The sequence below is a fragment of the Rattus norvegicus genome, chromosome 7, assembly GCF_021556685.1.
Source record: "Rattus norvegicus strain SHRSP/BbbUtx chromosome 7, alternate assembly SHRSP_T2T, whole genome shotgun sequence".
In the NCBI taxonomy this organism is placed as follows: Eukaryota; Metazoa; Chordata; class Mammalia; order Rodentia; family Muridae; genus Rattus; species Rattus norvegicus.
Genome location: NC_141540.1, coordinates 16,336,407 through 16,355,000, shown reverse-complemented (window position 1 = coordinate 16,355,000; position 18,594 = coordinate 16,336,407). Strand labels below are relative to the sequence as shown.

General features: G+C 48.7%; 1 protein-coding gene across 2 annotated transcripts in view; it reads left to right on the top strand.

The window, feature by feature from the left end:
- Notch3 (notch receptor 3) overlaps positions 1-15,435 on the top strand; it is a 51,217-nt gene extending 35,782 nt beyond the window's left edge. The window contains exons 30-33 of one of the 2 annotated variants that reach the window (XM_087558817.1): positions 53-357; positions 1,541-1,688; positions 10,941-11,038; positions 13,412-15,435. In XM_087558817.1, coding sequence (XP_087414943.1) covers positions 53-357; positions 1,541-1,688; positions 10,941-11,038; positions 13,412-14,452 — 1,592 coding nt within the window. In that variant the 3' untranslated portion in view covers positions 14,453-15,435. 2 annotated transcript variants of the gene reach the window in all.

Genomic DNA, 18,594 nt, shown 5'->3' with positions numbered 1-18,594 from the left:
CATTTGCTCCGGCAAGACCCCTATGCCTGTGACACACTACTGGTCCCTGCAGATGGCTTCACCCCACTTATGCTGGCCTCGTTCTGTGGGGGAGCCCTGGAGCCGATGCCAGCTGAGGAGGATGAGGCCGATGACACGTCAGCCAGCATTATATCAGATCTGATCTGCCAAGGAGCCCAGCTCGGGGCACGAACTGACCGAACTGGCGAGACCGCCCTGCATTTGGCCGCCCGATATGCTCGAGCCGATGCGGCCAAGCGGCTACTGGATGCTGGGGCAGACACCAACGCCCAGGATCATTCCGGCCGCACCCCTCTGCACACCGCAGTGACAGCTGATGCCCAGGGTGTCTTCCAGGTGAGACAGGCCTGTCTCTTCAGACTGCAGAGCTGCTGGGTGGGGATCAGACACGCCTAGATTTGAGCCCTGGTCTGTCTTGCAAAGCTTGGCCGTTTGGAAATAGGAATATCTGGGGCACATTGCCTGTCAGGAATAGGTGGTGTCTCACCTCGATTTCTTTTTTCAGGACAGGGTTTCTCTGTGTAGCCCTGTCTGTTCTGGAACTCACGCCGTAGACCAGGCTGGTCTTGAACTCAGAGAGATCCATTTGCCTCTGCCTCGGAGTGCTGGATTAAAGGTGTCCACTACTAACACCTGGATTTTTTAAAATATCATTAAAATTACATTTATTTGGTGTGTGTGTGTGTGTGTGTGTGTGTGTGTGTATGTGTGTATGTGTGTGTGTATGTGTGCGTGTGTATGTGTGTATGTGTGTGTGTGATGTATGGTTTGTATGTGTGTGTGTGTTATGTTGTATGGTGTGTGTGTGTGTGATGTTGTATGGTTTGTATGTGTGTATGTGTGTGTATGTGTGTGTATGTGTGTATGTGTGTGTGTGATGTATGGTTTATATGTGTGTATGTGTGTCTGTGTGATGTTGTATGGTTTGTATGTGTGTATGTGTGTCTGTGTGATGTTGTATGGTTTTTATGTGTGTATGTGTGTGTGTGTCTGTGTGTGATGTATGGTTTGTGTGTGTGTGTGTGTGTGTGTGTGTGGCATGTGTGCACCTGTGTGTGCACTTGCCCATCATTCAGCTTGCAGAAGCCAGAGGAGGCTGTTGGATGTTCTGCTCCATTGTGCTCCACCTAATCTTTTGAGACAGAGCCCATCAGGGAGGCTGGAGTTAGGCTGGTGACCAGCAAGCTCTCTTGATCCTCTTGTCTTCTCCCACACAGCCCTGGGGTTATAGGCACACATGGCCAAGTCTGGCTTTTTACATGGACTTTGGGCTCTGAAGTTAGGTGCTTGTCCCCTGAGCCATCTCCCGGGCCTTCCACACCATACTGTTATTTAAACCCATTTGGAATGAGCATATTTTTAATTTACCATGTGCTTAGCAGGAGCGACACCTCGTTTTAAGTCAGGAAATATCCGTAGCCCGTGGGTTCCAAAGCTGTGGTGTTTGGGGCCCTCAGGGTGCTGTACACGCCTCCCCCTTGGCATGATGTCCTGCCACGGCTCTTCTCGCTGTTGTTAGATTCTCATCAGGAACCGCTCCACTGACCTGGATGCCCGAATGGCAGATGGCTCTACTGCATTGATCCTGGCAGCCCGCCTGGCGGTGGAGGGAATGGTGGAAGAGCTCATCGCCAGCCACGCAGATGTCAATGCAGTGGATGAGCTCGGTAAGTGCTGAGGAGGGGATGGGTAGGGCCTGTGGGTGCTGCTGCCCTCTTAGTGTAAACTCACACGTATGCTGACAGCAAGTGTACGTTTGTGCACACCGGGTTCGCACATGGATGGAACAGGACCCATAAGGTGCCTCCGGTTCAGAAAATATGTAGACTCCCTAACACACACTCCTTTCTTCTCCTTCTTCTTCCCCCTTCCCTTTCTCCACCCTTCTCTTCCTTTTCCCTCTTCTGTCTCCTTGACCCCATTCCCTCCTCCCGCAAGTCTGCCCCGACTTTCACATGTGATTCTCCTCTTCCTCCCCTTCCTCCTGTGCTTCTTTCTAGAGTCCACACATTGAGTTTCTTGATCAGACCTCCTGCCTTTGAGTCTGACTTATGCCATGTACCTTGATGGTCTCCGGGCCCATCAATTCCTTGAAGATGGTTTAATTTGACTCCCCCCACTTTCGAGACAGGCTCTCGCACAAGCTAGGCTTGCCTCCAACTCCCTCTGTGGCCACCGATCTTGAAATCTTGGTCTTCCTGCCTCTGTTTCTAAAATTAGGCATTTGTCACGACTTCCGGCTTGATTTCTTTCCTTGTTTCGGTTGAGTAACACCGCATTGTATGCGGGATTGAGGGGCACCCAGGCTGAGTGGCACTCCATTGTACAAAGTACGGATAGGTGCCTAGACTGACTCCACAGTGTGGCTGCTGTGAATAGCGAGGTGGACGCCACCGTTGGCATGGGTATGGAGATGTCTTCTCTTACTGTGTGCTGACTCAGATCCCCCCAGGAGAGACTCGGGAGCACAGGAGTGCCATAACTGGACCTGCATTTAGTTCTTTTTTTTTTTTTTTTTTGATTCTTTTTTTCGGAGCTGGGGACCGAACCCAGGGCCTTGCGCTTCCTAGGTAAGCGCTCTACCACTGAGCTAAATCCCCAGCCCCCTGCATTTAGTTCTTTCGGGGACCCTCCACAGCGTTCTCTATACTAAGCTGCTGTACCAGGTCCTTTATCATCAGCAGGGCATGAGGATCCCTTTCTCGAGCATTTGTATTCCTTCTTTGTCCCTTTTTGGCTGTTTTCGTGATTAAAGCCATTATGGTAGCATCTCAGTATAATTGTTTTTTTGTATGTGTGTGTTTGTTTTGTTTTGTTTGATTGTTTTGAGGCAGGGTTTCTCTCTGTAGCCTTGGCTATCCTAGAACTCACTCCGTAGACCAGGCTGTCTTTGAACTCAGAGATAGCCACTTTCTGCGTGCGAGTCTCTGCCTCCCAAGTGCTGGGATAAAGCCGTGCCACCACCACCCGGGCATCTCAATATAGTTTGGTTTGTATTTGTGTATTTTTTTTTATTTTGTATTTCTTTACGGCTAAAAACGGATAGTAAGGGTCTTCGTCTTGTTTTGTTGTTGTCGATGATGTTGTTTTGTTTAAGACAAGGTCTCACTCTGTAGTCCTCGGTGGCCTGGAACTTGGTCTGTACACTAGGTTGATCTTAAACTTAGAGAGATCCACCATCCTTTGACTCTGAAGTGCTAGGATGAAAATTGTCCAGCTAACTGGCTTATGTATTATGTTATTTGTTCTTTGGGTGTTTAACAGTTTAAGTTCTTTATATATTCTGATTACTGATCCTTCGTTAGATGAATGGCTGGCAATTTACCCCCATTCTGTGAGGAGGACACTATACATTTATGGGGCTTTTCTATGCCCTCGTTCTTGAATAATGACACAGACACTTCTATATTTATTAAAAGCTTCAGGCCCTATGGCTGGGCAGACACTCAGCTATTCTGACCCGTCTATGCTGGCCTTAGACTACTTCCCAGCCATGTGGCCCCTTACGCGCCATTAGAGGCTTACTCTGCCACCTCCTTCTTCACTCGTGTCCCACCTGCAACCCTCTCCTTCAGTCCGGGCACAGAAGTGCCACCTTTTGCTCTCCCGCCCAGGTGTAGGCTGTTCAGCTCTTTATTTAACCAATCAGGAGGTGGCGGAGAACGATGTTTTACAGAATAGCAAGTTACACCAACGTCTGGACTGTAACCAGCTCTCTGGGAACAGAAATCAGCGTATAAATACACAGAGCACGAACATCCCCTACAGGACGCGTCATTATAAAAGCTGTACGCACACGTATTCAAGCACTCCGACTGGCTTCTTAGTGTGCTGCACCCCGAGTCTGTCAAATGTTTCGTTAGAGAAATGGACTCTCCTGCTACCTGCAGGACAGTGGGATAAACTCGCATGCGGTGATCTGTGGGGACAGCTGCCTGGTAGTGGCCTGCTTGTCTTGAGTCTGTCATGAGCAGGGGTCACAACAACCTCGCATCCAAAAGTCTCTCACAGCTGTAGACACTCTGAGACGCATTTGTTTGCCGTACCCTTGGCTCTCAGCTTAATCAGCCCTGACATCGATGGTTGGGGAATTCTTGGTGTCTGTGTTAGATGAAGGTCTGTGCTGTGCACTCCAGGGTGGGGGACAGCATCCCACCAGGAGTATCCCACCTCTCCTGTTACTGAGCAGGGCGGGCTTCTTTCCCAGGTCCTTTGTTCCAACAATAAAAAGGATTTAGAGATGGTCCCAGAAGGAATTATACTAGAGTTTGATAGGAAAGCAAGAGAGCCAGCAAGCTGTCAGTCTCCCTGGAACAGAGAGATGGAGAAGAGGAAGGCAAAGCCATGCCTTTTGAGATGTGGCTGTGGGAGCTGGGGGCAGGGTGAGCTTCAGAGGACAAGCGAGGGCTTAAGACCGGGCTTTATCCAGTATCTGAAGGAAAAGAAATAGAAAAGAAGGGGTTGGGGATTTAGTTCAGTGGTAGAGCGCTTGCCTAGGAAGCGCAAGGCCCTGGGTTCGGTCCCCAGCTCTGAAAAAAAGAACCAAAAAAAAAAAAAAAAGAAATAGAAATGAAAGAAAGAAAAGGGGTGTGTGTGGTTATTTATGTTTATTTTATGTGTAGGGGTGTTTGCATGTCTGTGCACCCCATGCATGTAGTGCTCACACAGGCCAGAAGAGGGCGCCAGATCCTCTTGGACTGGAGTTACAGACAGCTGTGAACTGTTATGTGGGTGCTAGGGGCTGAACCTGGGTCTTCTGGAAGATCATCCAATACTCTTAACCACGGAACTAATTCCCCAGCTCCCCAAATTAGCTCTTAAAAGGTGACAGTTGACTGTAGCTCATCGGGCTTCCACCAGGGATTGGAACTAGAATTCAGATTCTCTTTAGGAAGTAGCTTTGGGCCTCAGCAAACTCAGACACCCCCAGCTTTTTACATGGTAATTTGAATTCTACTGAACAGCAAGCTGATGTCTCTCCAGAGTAGCCTTAGTCCTCTAAGACTACAGTAACAGGCAAATGGCGTTGGAGAGGGGGTCATTCCTGGTTGATGTTCGTTCATTTTTTTTTTTCTTCTTTTTCTTTTTTCTTTTTTTCGGAGCTGGGGACCGAACTCAGGGCCTTGCGCTTGCTAGGCAAGCGCTCTACCACTGAGCTAAATCCCCAACCCCTGTTCGTTCATTTTTAAAAGGCAGTTATAGAGACCAAAGGTAGAGAAACTCCATCTGACTTAAGGTGAGACTTAGGGCATCTTGTCACTGGTATGTGTAGATGGGCAACATGCCTACAGGGGAAGATGGGATGTGACCTTTTATAGAAGAGGAAATGACTTCTGTAGTCCACAAGGCAAGCTGGGAAGTGTAGTCCTTTAATAGGAAACTAGGTCCAATTCTGAGAGGATATAAAAAATGCTGACAAGATGTTATAGCTTTTTTTTCTTTTTTCTTTTTGGCCGAGGAGAGTCTTTATCAGAGGGGTGAGTTCTGGGTCCAGTCAAGGGGTGATCTCTGGCCATGTTGCACTGTACAGTCTTGACTAGTGACGGATCAGGCGATTGCCTTTCTGCATTCCTGTGAGGAGAGCTGGAAAACAATTACTAGAAGGCTACAAGTGGATGATTTGGTTATAGAGTAGAACTGAGAGGTTTTCTGGGAAGGTTGAGGGAGGAGGAGGAGCAGGAGCCTAGGCAGGAGAGACGAGAGTGGGACAAAGTGGGCAGAGACGGGTCCCAGGGTGACAGTCATTGGTCCCATTGCCAGGACTGCTAACTAAAATGAGCTAGCAGAAGTTGCGGGGAGCTACAGAGCATCAAAGGAAGGGAAGAGGAGGCAATAAGGAGGTTAATGTGAAGGACCGTATCTGGCCTGAGGCGAAAGAGGTGAAGGTGCCTTTTCTACACAGTATCTAAACCGTCCTTTTGCAGATGTGTCAGGAACAAATGGAGCTGTTGTGGGGTGAGAGCCACTGGGAGAGCTTGCGTGGAAATCTTTTGTTTGGGTTCAGTAGGTAAAACATTTAAAAGACAGGGCTAAAACAGTAGAGGATAATGAAGAGGAAGGGGGTGATCCAGGGCAGGCCAGCATGGGAGGAAGTCAGAAGGACTTTCTGTCTGGTCCCTGTGTCTTTAGGCCCCATTTCAAACCGGACAGCATTTGCTGGGGTGGGAAGCAGCACTGTTTGAGGAAGGTGCAGGTCCCGTCCTTAGCAGCAGTCAGAGTTAGTCCCTTCTGATGGTGGGGTACCGGGTCAGTCAAGGATGACCTAGAGGGTGTTATGCTGATCTGAGCTGGTGAGGTAGAGAAGTTGATTGCTGCAAAGAAGGCTTCAGTCCCATTGTTTTAGTTCTGAGTCCTGAAAGCTATGTCCAGAGTGGCAAGAAGAGGGGTGACTTGGATGATTCCTGGTCCATTCGTCCTCCCTTAGACGTCATACAAACTGCTGTTAGGGGTTTGGGGCACTGATCTCTCTGTAACTGCTTTTAAGGCTGACAGAAGTGGGATGAGGGGAGCAGCCGTCAGAGCGCCCCAGAAGAGGTCCATCCAAGGGGTCATGCTAGAGCTTAAGAGTTGGCCAAGACCCAGAGTGTAAGCCACAGGGTAGGTAATAACTAACAGCTTAAAGGAGACTGTTAAGAGGCAAAGTTACAGAAGGAAAACTTGTACATCGAGATTCGCATGAGCTGAATTCAACTGGACAACTGGCTGCACCAGAGCTCCGCGGAAGGATAAGGCCGCTGTAGGTAGCTATTCGTATGCCGTAGAATCCTGCCTGCTGATGTCTGTAGCTCAGCGCTGGTTACTAGAACTTTCTCTGAGGATTGGAAGAAATACTTGTTGGCTCAGTTTGGTTTGGCTGCTACTGGCCACTTGTCGCTGTTGGGCACCTGAAAACTGGCTTGGACAAGTGGAGAGGTCAGTTTTCTTTTAGTTCATCCAATGTTTAAAATATCAGACCAGGGATCGAGCTCAGTCAGTGGAGTAATCCTGCCAGGTTCATTCTCTACCTAATCTAAAATTAGGCGTATTAGTCTCAGGTGCGCCTATAATCCCAGTGCTTAGTGGGAGGCAGGAGGATCAGAAGTTCAGTGAGCTGCATAGTGAGGTACAGGCCAGCCTAGGCTACTTGAGACCTTGTCTTTTTTTTTAACTTAAAAAAAAAAGATTTATTATTTTATGTATATGAGTACACTGTAGCTGTCTTCAGACACCCCAGAAGAGGGCATGGGATCCCATTACAGATGGTTGTGAGCTACCATGTGGTTGCTGGGAATTGAACTCAGGACCTCTGGAAGAGCAGTCAGTGCTCTTAACCACCGAGCCATCTCTCCAGCCCCCAATTGTCTTGATTGTTAACTGACATAGGGGGCTCAGCCCACTGTGGGCGGCACTGTTTCTGGGGCATGCGATCCTGAGCTACGCAGGCAGGTTAGCTGCGGATGGACCTGCAAGCGAGCTGCTGGCACACGCCGTCCTGCGTTGTTTCTGCTGGACTCCGGCTGGGAGGTGAGCTCCTTAGTTGGAGGTGAGGCTGTGGGACCTGCCTTCAAGTTACCAGCTCACTTCACTCGATGATGGGTTGTGATCTAAGAGTGTAAGCCAAATAGATCCCAAGTGCTGGGGTGACAGGTGTGGGCCACCACAACTGGTTTACACCATGCTAGGGATTAACACAGCTTCATGCATGCCAGGCAATCACTCTATCGACCTATCTATGAGCCCCAGCACACGTTCTGAATAGTCTATATTTAAAAAAGCTTTATTATGTAAAATCATGCAAATAAATAGAAGTATCATATATCAAGCTGGAGACGTGGCTCAGTGGTTAAGAGCACTGACTGCTCTTACAGAGGACCTGGGCTCAGTTCCCAGCATATACATAGTGCCTTACAGCTTCCTGTAGCTCCAGCTACAGGAAGGTATGATGCCCCCATCTGGCCTCCTTGGGTACTGCAGTCACATGAACATACCTACACACATGCACATAAATAATAAAAAGTATATAAATATATAAGGCATATATATATATATATATATATATATATATATATATATATATATGGCTAGAGAAATGGCTCAGTGGTTAAGAGCACTGACTGCTCTTCCAGAGGTTCTGAGTTCAATTCCCAGGAAGCACATGGTGGCTCACAACCTATAATGGTCCACAATCTATAATGGGATCTGATGCCCTCTTCTGGCATGCAAGCGTACATGCAGATAAGCACTCATACATAAAATAGAAATCTTTAAATACAAAAAACAAACAAACAGACATATGCCTAAATTAATCAGACCCAAAGTCACACAATTCAACAGACATATATGCAGTTAGGATTGGCGTTTGGATGGAAGTCGTGGAACTTCACATTAAAATTTACACTTTCAGCATCGAACATATTTTATGCACTTATTCACCACCAAACCCAAAAGTCCATAGCAGGATCAGAACTAGAGAAACACTTAGGTCTATGTCGCCATTCACACTGTCTGTTGCCTGCATTCAGTCCTTCCTCATCCCACACATTTAGCCTTTCTTGTTGTCTTTTCTGTGTGTCATACTCTACCCATGTGAACATCCGTGGCTTTGGTTTGCAGTTCTCTGGTGGAAAGTGACCGGCTTTTCACCTGTGTATTGGTCATGGGAAGACCTTTGAGGAAACAGCTGTTTGGAATTTATTTTGGTGGTGCAGGAGATCAAATGCAGGTTCTTCCGGATGCTACTCAGTGTTCCATTGCTCAGCTGCACACCTAAGCCCTGAGTTTACCATTTTATCACTGTTATAAGAGTTCTTTGTGGGTTGGGGATTTAGCTCAGTGGTAGAGCGCTTGCCTAGCAAGCGCAAGGCCCTGGGTTCGGTCCCCAGCTCCGAAAAAAAGAAAAAAAAAGAGTTCTTTGTGTCTCATCTTACACACACACACACACACACACACACACACACACACACACACACAACATAATATAGTTCCTGTTTTACCTGTACATTTATTTTACAAAAAATGAACTTGATGAGCCACCCTTATATTGATTATTTATCTGTAAGTATGTTTATGTGAGTGTATCTGTGTGCACGAGTGCCTGGGCACAAGGATGTGTGTATGTGCGTTGGCCCAAGGAGACTTGAGAATGGGGCCATGTGTCCTTCTTTATCTCTCTCTCTTTCTCTGCCTACTTTTGTTTGTTTGTTAGAGATGGTCTCACTCCGACGCCCTGGTTGGTCTGGGACTCGCTCTGTAGACTAGGCTGGCCTCAAACCTATAGAGATCCTCCTACCTCTGTCTCCTGAGTCCTTCAATTACAAGTGTTTGACACCACAGTCAGCCTCTCTGCCTATGCTTTGAGGCAGGGTCTCTCCTTGGATCTAGAGATCACATTTCTCTGCCAGGCTAGAAGTCACTAAGTCCCAGTGACCGTCCTGTGACTCTCCACCCCACGCTGGGGTTCACGGTCACACACAGCACTCAGCTTGTTATTTGAGTGCTGAGATCTGAACTCAGGTCAAGATGATCGTGCAGTACGTGGTCTTATCCACCCAGCCACCTCTCTGCCTCCAATCTTTCCTATTTGAAAGATTCGTTTTTAGCTGGTTATGGTGGCACACACCTTTAATTCCAGCACTCAGAAGGAAGAGGAAGGTCGATCACTGAGTTCGAGGCCAGACTGGTCTACAGAGCGAATACCAGGACCACACAGAGAAACACTGTATCAAAAAAACAACAAAAAAAAATTCTTTGTTAATCTCCCTGTCTCTTTCTCTCAGTGCTTGTTTGTGATATATTTGTATATGAGTGTGTGTATGTCTAGAGGTCAGAAAAGGGCTTCGGATCCCTTGCAGTTGGAGGTACAGGTGTTGGTGAGTCTCTTGACCCAGATTCTTGAGACTGACTGCTCTTCCAGAGAATGTAGGTTCGATTCCAAACACCCACAGGACAGTTCACAACCATGTGCAATCCCAGTGCCAGGGGATCTAATGCTCTTTCTGGCCTCTGTGAACACTAGGTGCACATGCAACGAAACACCCCTACACACACACACACACACACACACACACACACACACACACACACACACACACACATGGCTTTAGATATGCACACACAAACTCCAGTTCTCATGATAGAACAGCAAATGCTTTTAGCCACCGAGCCATCTCTCCAGCCTGTAGTCTCTATCTCCTCGATGGTGGCCCTGGAAGAATGAGTGTCAGTTTTAGTGACAAGTAGTTTGTTTTGTTGTTATCGTGTTATCGCTAGAATTCCCTCTTACGTGGGTTTAGGCTTTCCAGTGTGTACCGTAAGCACCTTGGCCCACTGAGCCATCTTGCCAGCCCTTGCTTGTTTGGAATCAGTTTCACATGCATACTCATGCACAGGGCACTCCTTGGCCAGGGAAGTGCTTTAGATATGCACATACTCAGACCTAACCGCAGGGGCCCAGATACCTGCGTGCCTGCCAATGTCCTTCCTGCTGCCAGCCCATTTTTCCTTCCCTTCCCTTCCCTTCCCTTCCCTTCCCTTCCCTTCCCTTCCCTTCCCTTCCCTTCCCTTCCCTTCCCTTCCCTTCCCTTCCCTTCCCTTCCCTTCTCTTTCCTTTTCTTCTCCTTTGCTTTCTCCCTCCTTCCCTCCCTCCCTCCCTCCCTCCCTCCCTCCCTCCCTCCCTTTCAGATTTATTTATTTTATGTATATAAGTACACTGTAGTTGTCTTCAGACACACCAGAAGAGGGCATCAGATCCCATTACAGATGGTTGTGAGCCACCATGTGGTTGCTGGGAATTGGACTCAGGACCTCTGCAAGAGCAGGCAGTGCTCTTGACCACTGAGCCATCTCTCCAGCCCCTGCCAGGCCATTTTTCTACACATTTCTGCCCGTTCTGTAATGGAGAACCTGACATGAGCCTGACTCTGGTGTTTATCTCCTTACAGGGAAATCGGCCTTACACTGGGCTGCAGCCGTGAACAATGTGGAGGCTACCTTGGCCCTGCTGAAAAATGGAGCCAACAAGGACATGCAGGACAGCAAGGTGAGCCCAGGGGGGCCAGCGGTGCTACAGCCCCTGTATGTGGCACAGCAGGGTCAGGGATGAGCCTTTCGGGGGCATCCATCTTGCGTGCAGTCCGCTTTCGAGAGTGGGATTCTGGCCTGAAGGCAGTGAGAGCAGATCGGAGGACAAACTTTGCAGTAGTTACCCTGGGGACATTGAGCTCAGTGTTCCCACTGTGACTGGGGAAGCAGCAGCATTCGCTTCAGCTGAGCGTCAGTCAGACTAACTCCTCTGTCAAGCACCGAGCAGATCCTCAGGGAAAGGGTGACAGGTGACTGTCAGAACAACTCGCCAAAGGGCTGGGCTTCTCTTTTATTTGTTACAAGTATTAGGTGTAATAAGAGGTCAGAAGACAACTTGTGGAAGTCAGTTCCCTCTTTCTACTGATTAGGTCCTGTTGCTTGAACTCAGGTCATCAATCACCTCAACCTGTGACCCATCTCACTAACCCTTCCTTTCTAAAACAGGAAATATAAACAATATATACATTTATGCATATATTATATATAAATAATTTATACATATTTTATATATGTGAAATATAAAGCTTTCTTTTTTCTTCTTTCTTTTTTCCTTTCTTTCTTTTTTCCTTTCTTTTTTCCTTTCTTTTTTCCTTTCTTTCTTTTTTCCTTTCTTTCTTTCTTTCTTTTTTTCTTTCTTTCTTTCTTTCTTTCTTTCTTTTTTTCTTTCTTTCTTTCTTTCTTTCTTTCTTTCTTTCTTTCTTTCTTTCTTTCTTTCTTTCTTTCTTCCTTTCTTTCTTTCTGAGACTGGCTTCCTACTCCAAGTTGGCCTTGAACTCACAATTCCCATATTTCTACTACCTAAATGCTGGTATATGCTCTCATGCCTGGCTATTTTTTCTTTTTTTTTTTTTAAATAAGATCTATTTATTTATTTATAAGTACACTATAGCTGTCTTCAGACGCACCAGACGAGGGCATCAGATCTCATTACAGATGGCTGTGAGCCACCATGGTTGCTGGGAATTGAACTCAGGCCCTCTGGAAGAGCAGTCCGTGCTCTTCTTTTTTTTTTTTTCGGAGCTGGGGACCGAACCCAGGGCCTTGTGCTTGCTAGGCAAGCGCTCTACCACTGAGCTAAATCCCCAACCCCACAGTCAGTGCTCTTAACCGCTGAGCCATCTCTTTTTCTTCATATTTTATTTTTAAATAGTGCATGCATGTAGGTGGGTGCACATAAATTGCAGGTACCCCTAAGGCAAGAAGAGGGTGTCGAATCCCCCTAGGGCTGCAGTTACAGGCAGTTGTGAGCTGTCCATGTGGGTACCAGGGATGGAATGTGGTTACTCACTGTGACACCTTCTCAGTCTTTATTTTGTTTCCTTTTCTTTTTGAGACCAGGTCTTACTGGTTATTTTAGCAGAAGCTGACCTCAAACTCTTGGTGAATCTTCTGCCTCAGCCTACCAAGTACTGAGATTATAGACTCAGGTTCCCCCCCCCTTTCCCTCTCTTCTCCCCCCTCTCCTTCTCCCCCCTCTCCTTCTTCTTCTCCCCCTTTCCCTCTCCCCCTCTCCCTCTTCCCCCCTCCTCTCCCTCTCCCCTTCTCCCTCTCCCCCCTCTTCCTTTCCTCCCTCTCCCCCTCTTCCTCTCCCTTCTCTGCCTCTCCTCCCTCTTCCTCTCCCCTCTCCCCTCTCCCCTCTCCCCCTTCTTCCTTTCCTCCCTCTCCCCCCTCTTCCTCTCCCCCTTCTCCCTCTCCCCCCTCTTCCTTTCCTCCCTCTCCCCCTTCTCCCTCCACCCCTCTCCCCCCTTCTTCTCCCCCCTCTCCCTCTCCCTCTCCCTTTTCCCCTCTTCCCCCTCTCCCTCTTCCCCCTTCCTCTCTCCCTTTATCCCTCCGTCCCTCTCTCCTGCTCTCCTGCCCGCCCTCCCTCCCTCTCTCCCTCCCTTCCCTTTTTAAAAGACAAGGACTCACTCTGTAGACCAGGCTAGCCTGCAACTAGAATTTACAGAGACCCAATTGCCTTTGTCCCCTGGGTGGTAGGATTAAAGGTGTGCATGACCCCCAGAGTCCCAACACTTGGCTTTTTAGTTTTTTACAACTCGTTGCATCAACATGCAGGGTTTTTATATTTTTATTTTTTTAATTTTTTGATGACTGGCAGTTTTGATGCCCCTTTAAATTTTGTGCCTAAGGTAAGTTCTGGCCAGATGAGCCTACTACAGGGGCATGGTTGCAAGGAGAGCTTATTTCTTCAACAAAGATGGGATCCGAATCCAGGACCATCTATTTTCAGGGTATCAGCTCCTAGTTCTCAGGCTGCCCTAGGGATTAGAGAGCTAGGTGCTGGCCAGAGTGATTGACCTCTGTGGGTTCTGCCCCTCCCTCACCTCAGGAGGAGACTCCACTGTTCTTGGCCGCCCGTGAGGGCAGCTATGAGGCTGCCAAGCTGCTGCTGGATCATTTTGCCAACCGGGAGATCACAGATCACTTGGACAGGCTGCCCCGGGATGTGGCCCAGGAGCGGCTGCACCAGGACATTGTGCGGTTGCTGGACCAGCCCAGTGGCCCCCGAAGTCCCTCTGGTCCCCATGGCTTGGGGCCATTGCTCTGCCCACCAGGAGCCTTCCTTCCTGGCCTCAAAGCGGTGCAGTCTGGGACCAAGAAGAGCAGGAGGCCACCTGGCAAGACTGGGCTGGGGCCCCAGGGAACTCGGGGTCGGGGCAAGAAGCTGACACTGGCCTGTCCAGGCCCTCTGGCAGACAGCTCTGTCACACTGTCACCAGTGGACTCGCTGGACTCACCACGGCCTTTCGGTGGGCCCCCTGCTTCCCCTGGAGGCTTCCCCTTGGAGGGTCCCTATGCCACCACAGCCACCACGGTGTCCTTGGCACAGCTGGGTGCAAGTCGGGCGGGTCCTCTGGGGCGCCAGCCTCCTGGGGGCTGTGTGCTCAGCCTTGGTTTGCTCAACCCTGTGGCTGTTCCCCTTGACTGGGCCCGGCTGCCTCCACCTGCCCCTCCAGGGCCCTCATTCCTGCTGCCCCTGGCTCCGGGATCCCAGCTGCTCAACCCGGCAACCCCAGTTTCTCCCCATGAGCGGCCCCCACCCTACCTGGCTGCTCCAGGACATGGAGAGGAATACCCTGCAGCAGGGACCCACAGCAGCCCCACAAAGGCCCGCTTCCTGCGGGTTCCCAGCGAGCATCCTTATTTGACCCCATCTCCTGAGTCCCCAGAGCACTGGGCCAGCCCGTCCCCTCCCTCCCTCTCAGACTGGTCCGACTCAACGCCTAGTCCAGCAACTGCTACCAGTGCCACAGCCGCTGGAGCCCTGCCTGCTCAACCACACCCCATATCTGTTCCCTCCCTCCCTCAGTCCCAGACTCAGCTGGGGCCCCAGCCAGAAGTAACCCCCAAGAGGCAGGTGATGGCCTAAGTTCTTGGATTTTGGAGGGGCGTTGAAGTGGCACCCCTCCCTGGCTTCTCTCTCCCCCCCTTTTAATCTCGCTCTCATCCCTTTATCTCTGTACCAGCTTTCCTGAACCTCTCTGTCTTGAAGTGTGACAGAGTTGGTCACCAGCCCAGACCCCCAGTCTTCCTTTATTTATAATGGGTAGGGGCTGACCTCCCACCACCTCGGCCCTCTAAGGGGTCTGGGACCTCCTCTCGATCCCTCTTCCGGCTTCAACTTCCTTTTTTCCCCTCGCTTCTCATTTTCTCACACTCTGACATGAGTGAGTTATTATTTTTTTTCTTTTTTACATTTTGTATAGAGACAAATTCATTTAAACAAACTTATTATTATTATTATTTTTTACAAAATATATATATGGAGTTGCTCCCTTCCCCACCCCTGCAAATCCCTCCAGCGCCCCCGTGGGGCTGAGTCTGTGGGCCCGTTTGGCCAATCCGGACTCTGTGTACCGAGTACATAGATATGACTAGGGTTCCGGCGTACTGAGTACGTGGCCCCGGTGCGTACCAAGTAGCCAGCCTTGGGCACACCCTCCCCTGGGGTCAGGGGACACTTGGGAGCCTCCCCCGCCTCCCCATCCTCCTTCCTCACTTCACTGCATTCCAGACAAGACTTGTAGACTCATTGGGAAAGGGGTCTTTCCTGCCCAAAGCCTCCACTGCAGGCCCACCTCCCAGAGCCTGGCTCGCCTTTTAGGGCCTGGGTGGGGCACGTCAGGGGAGTTGTATTTTGTATGCATTCCACTTCTAATTGTAAATACAGGGCTGAAAGTGGGAGTGGCGCTCCCTCTTCCTGTTATCCCCTTGGCTCAGCCTCACTGCCTGATAGAAATGTTTCTAATATGGCACCTGGTCACAGTCCATTGTAGCTGAACTCCCAGGTCCTGCACTGTACAACCCTCACCTTCCCAGTTCCCTTACCACCTAATAAAGGAATAGTTAATACCCAAGTGTCTGGTTTCTGTGCAAGGTCCAAAGTGGGTGTTTCTGGGCCTCTGCCTCCATGGGGCTAACTTAAACGCCCATCTTGGGGTAAATCCATGTGCTTTGCCAGTCCCCCCTTGGTTCCTTTTTGGTCAGGTGTCTAGCTTCATTTCTGTTGCTTTAAGCAAATGCCTAACAAGAAAGAAACTTGGAGGAGAGAGGGTTTTTTTTTTCCTAACTAAAAATTCCAGGTTACACTCCAACGCTGTGAGGAAATCAAGGCAGGTGCTTAAAACAGCTGCTCACATCCCGCCACAGTCAAGAGCAGAAAGAAATGAACGCATATCCTTGCTTCTTTGTATTCAGCTGGATTGTTACACTCTTACAAGGTTTAGAAACCCTTGGTAGGGAATGATGCTACCCACAGTAGGCGGTGTCTTCCCCCATCAATTGACTTAATTAAAACAATCTCCTAAAGTCATGCTTTCAGGTCAACTTGATGTAGGCAACTTCTCTTCCCAGGTGATTTGTAAGTTTAGTAATTGTGACAAAACTAACCATCATATCTGCTGATTCCAATTTTTGGATCTTGGGTTGATACCCGCATTAAGGAACCAATTGAGTGACTCAAAATAAAACAAAAACAGGCAAACTGAAAGGAAAAAAAAACCCTACAAAACCCAATAATGTTTCTTGAGAATTTACTTTTTTCCTTTAAAAATGTTATTATTTTTATTGTTGTTGTTGCTTTGAGACAGGGTTTCCCTGTGTAGCCATGGCTGTCGTGGAACTCTGTAGACCAGGCTGGCTTTAAACTCACAGAGATCCACCTGCCTCTGCCTCCCGAGTGCTGGAATCAAAGGTGTGTACTACCACTGCCTAGCAGGAGTGAGATAAAGTTAAAGATGGGTAGGTTTGCAGAAGCATGGAATTTTTTTCAATGCATGTGCTTTAGTGTATATGCATGTCTGAGCATGTGCTGGAGGGGTATACACCTGTGTATGCAGGAGCAAGTGCCCTGTGTGCACGTATGGGAGCCAGGGGTTCATGTCTTGTACCTTTCTCTATCAGTCTCAACCCCTGCCTCTGCACCCACACAGGTAGTGTCTAACTGAACCTGGGATTTGAGAGCTTCTGCTAGCCTGTGTGGCCAGGGAGCTCCAGGATCTGCCTGTTCCTGTCTTGTAGAGCTAGAGTTACACAACTCCTGCACCCAGCTTTTACATGGAGCTGGGGATCTGAATGCAGGCCTCTGTCCTTACAGAAAGTCCTTCCCCTGCTGAGTCATCTTCCCAGCTTTGTTTTCTTTCTTTCTTTGGTTTTTCTTTCTTTCAAAAATTAATTTGATGGGGTTGGGGATTTAGCTCAGTGGTAGAGCGCTTGCCTAGCAAGTGCAAGGCCCTGGGTTTAGTCCCCAGCTCCAAAAAAAAAAAAAAAAAATTATTTGATTAATGTTTTAGGTCAAAATACAAAGTAATGGGTCCAGCCCATTATGGCTAATGCCATCCCTGGGCTGGTGGTTCTGGGTTCTATTAGAAAGCAGGTTGAACAAGCCATGAGGAGCAAGTCAGTAAACAGCACTCGTTCATGACCTCTGCATCTAGCCCCTGCCTCTAGGATTTTGTTTTGCCTGAGTTCCTGTCCTGACTTCCTCCAGTAGTGAATAGCGATGTGGAAGTGTAACCAAGTGAACCGTTTCCTCCCCAACTTGCTTGGATTATGGTGTTTCATCACAGCGATAGAAACCTTAGCACACACACACACATACACACACACACACACACACACACACACACACACAGAGAGAGAGAGAGAGAGAGAGAGAGAGAGAGAGAGAGAGAGAGAGGTGGCTCTTACACATCTACAACTAGTAATCAAGGAAGAGGCAGGAGTATGGTGGGTTTGAGGCCAGCCTTGGGTAAGGAGTCCAAAGCTAACTTGTCTGTGTGTAAAGACAATGTCTCAAAAACAAAACAATAGAAACCCAAAGAGCAAACAAACAGCTACAACAAAGACGAGAGCTTGCTTTTAAAATGAGACCACCCTGATGAAGGCGGGTGGAGAGGAGAGGTGGGGAGGAGAATGGAAGCCCCCACCACGTCTGCCTGTTCACTGCCGTGCTTCCCACCGTGACACTGGACTGAACCTCTGAAACTGTAAGCCAGGCCCAATGAAATGTGTTCCTTTTTAAGAGGGAGGCCACTCCCTAACCTCATTAATCCTTCAGCAATTCAGTCCATGGAGTCAGAGCCCTCATGATTCTGCTACACAGGGAGGGCAGCAAGCCTTCACCAGGAGAGCTTTTTTAGGGTGTTTGAGCTCAAAGAGACGATTTGTGGGAGCAGACCTCTACAGATCAGAGCATGGCAGCTTTGGCACACAAGCCCTAGCCTCCTTGCCCTTCCTTAAGGTTAACTCTGAGGTTGATCCACCATCCTTTAAAGGACCCTCCTCCCCCAACCACACACTCCCTCCAGGGTCTCGTGTAGTCCAGGCTTGACTCAGTATGTAGCCAAGGCTGGTTTTGAACTCCTAATTGAAGATCTCTATGTAGAATTCCTTGTGTTTGGGTACTTGGCCCAAAGAAGCCCACCTTTAACCATGTGCACGAGTAGACTCCAGGGAGTAAATGTTGAAAAATGCAATGACACTCAAGCAGGGAGAGAGTTTTTTTATTCCTGAGGGCGGTGCCCATGAAGAGTGTCACCCAGCTCTGGTTTTCTGTAAATGGAAGTGCCCCACAGAGGGAGCCCACTCTTGCACTTAGTGCAGCTAACTCAGTTGGAAGCTCCTGTGAGACTTATTTTTCCAGGGGAGTGTCCTGTAATGGCTGGGGGAGAGGTCTTAGTCCAGGACTAGGACACTGTGAAGGTTGGTGACGGGACCTAGGCCTCTGGGCATGCCTGTGGAGGATTACTTTGTGTTAATTAAAGTGGGAAGACCCACCCACTGTGGTTAGTGACATTTTTTGCCTAGATCATACAAGATTATGGACCATACAGCAACTGCTGGGGGAAATGGAGCTGGTGGGATTCAAAGATTCTTGTGTGTATAACTTCACTGGTACCCTAGCTCGAGGTGTTTTATCTCAGGGGGTTTTGTTCTACCTCCCCACCCCCACATAACCCTTCACCCACAATCCTGTAAACAACCCTAATGAAACTCGTTGAGTCGACAATA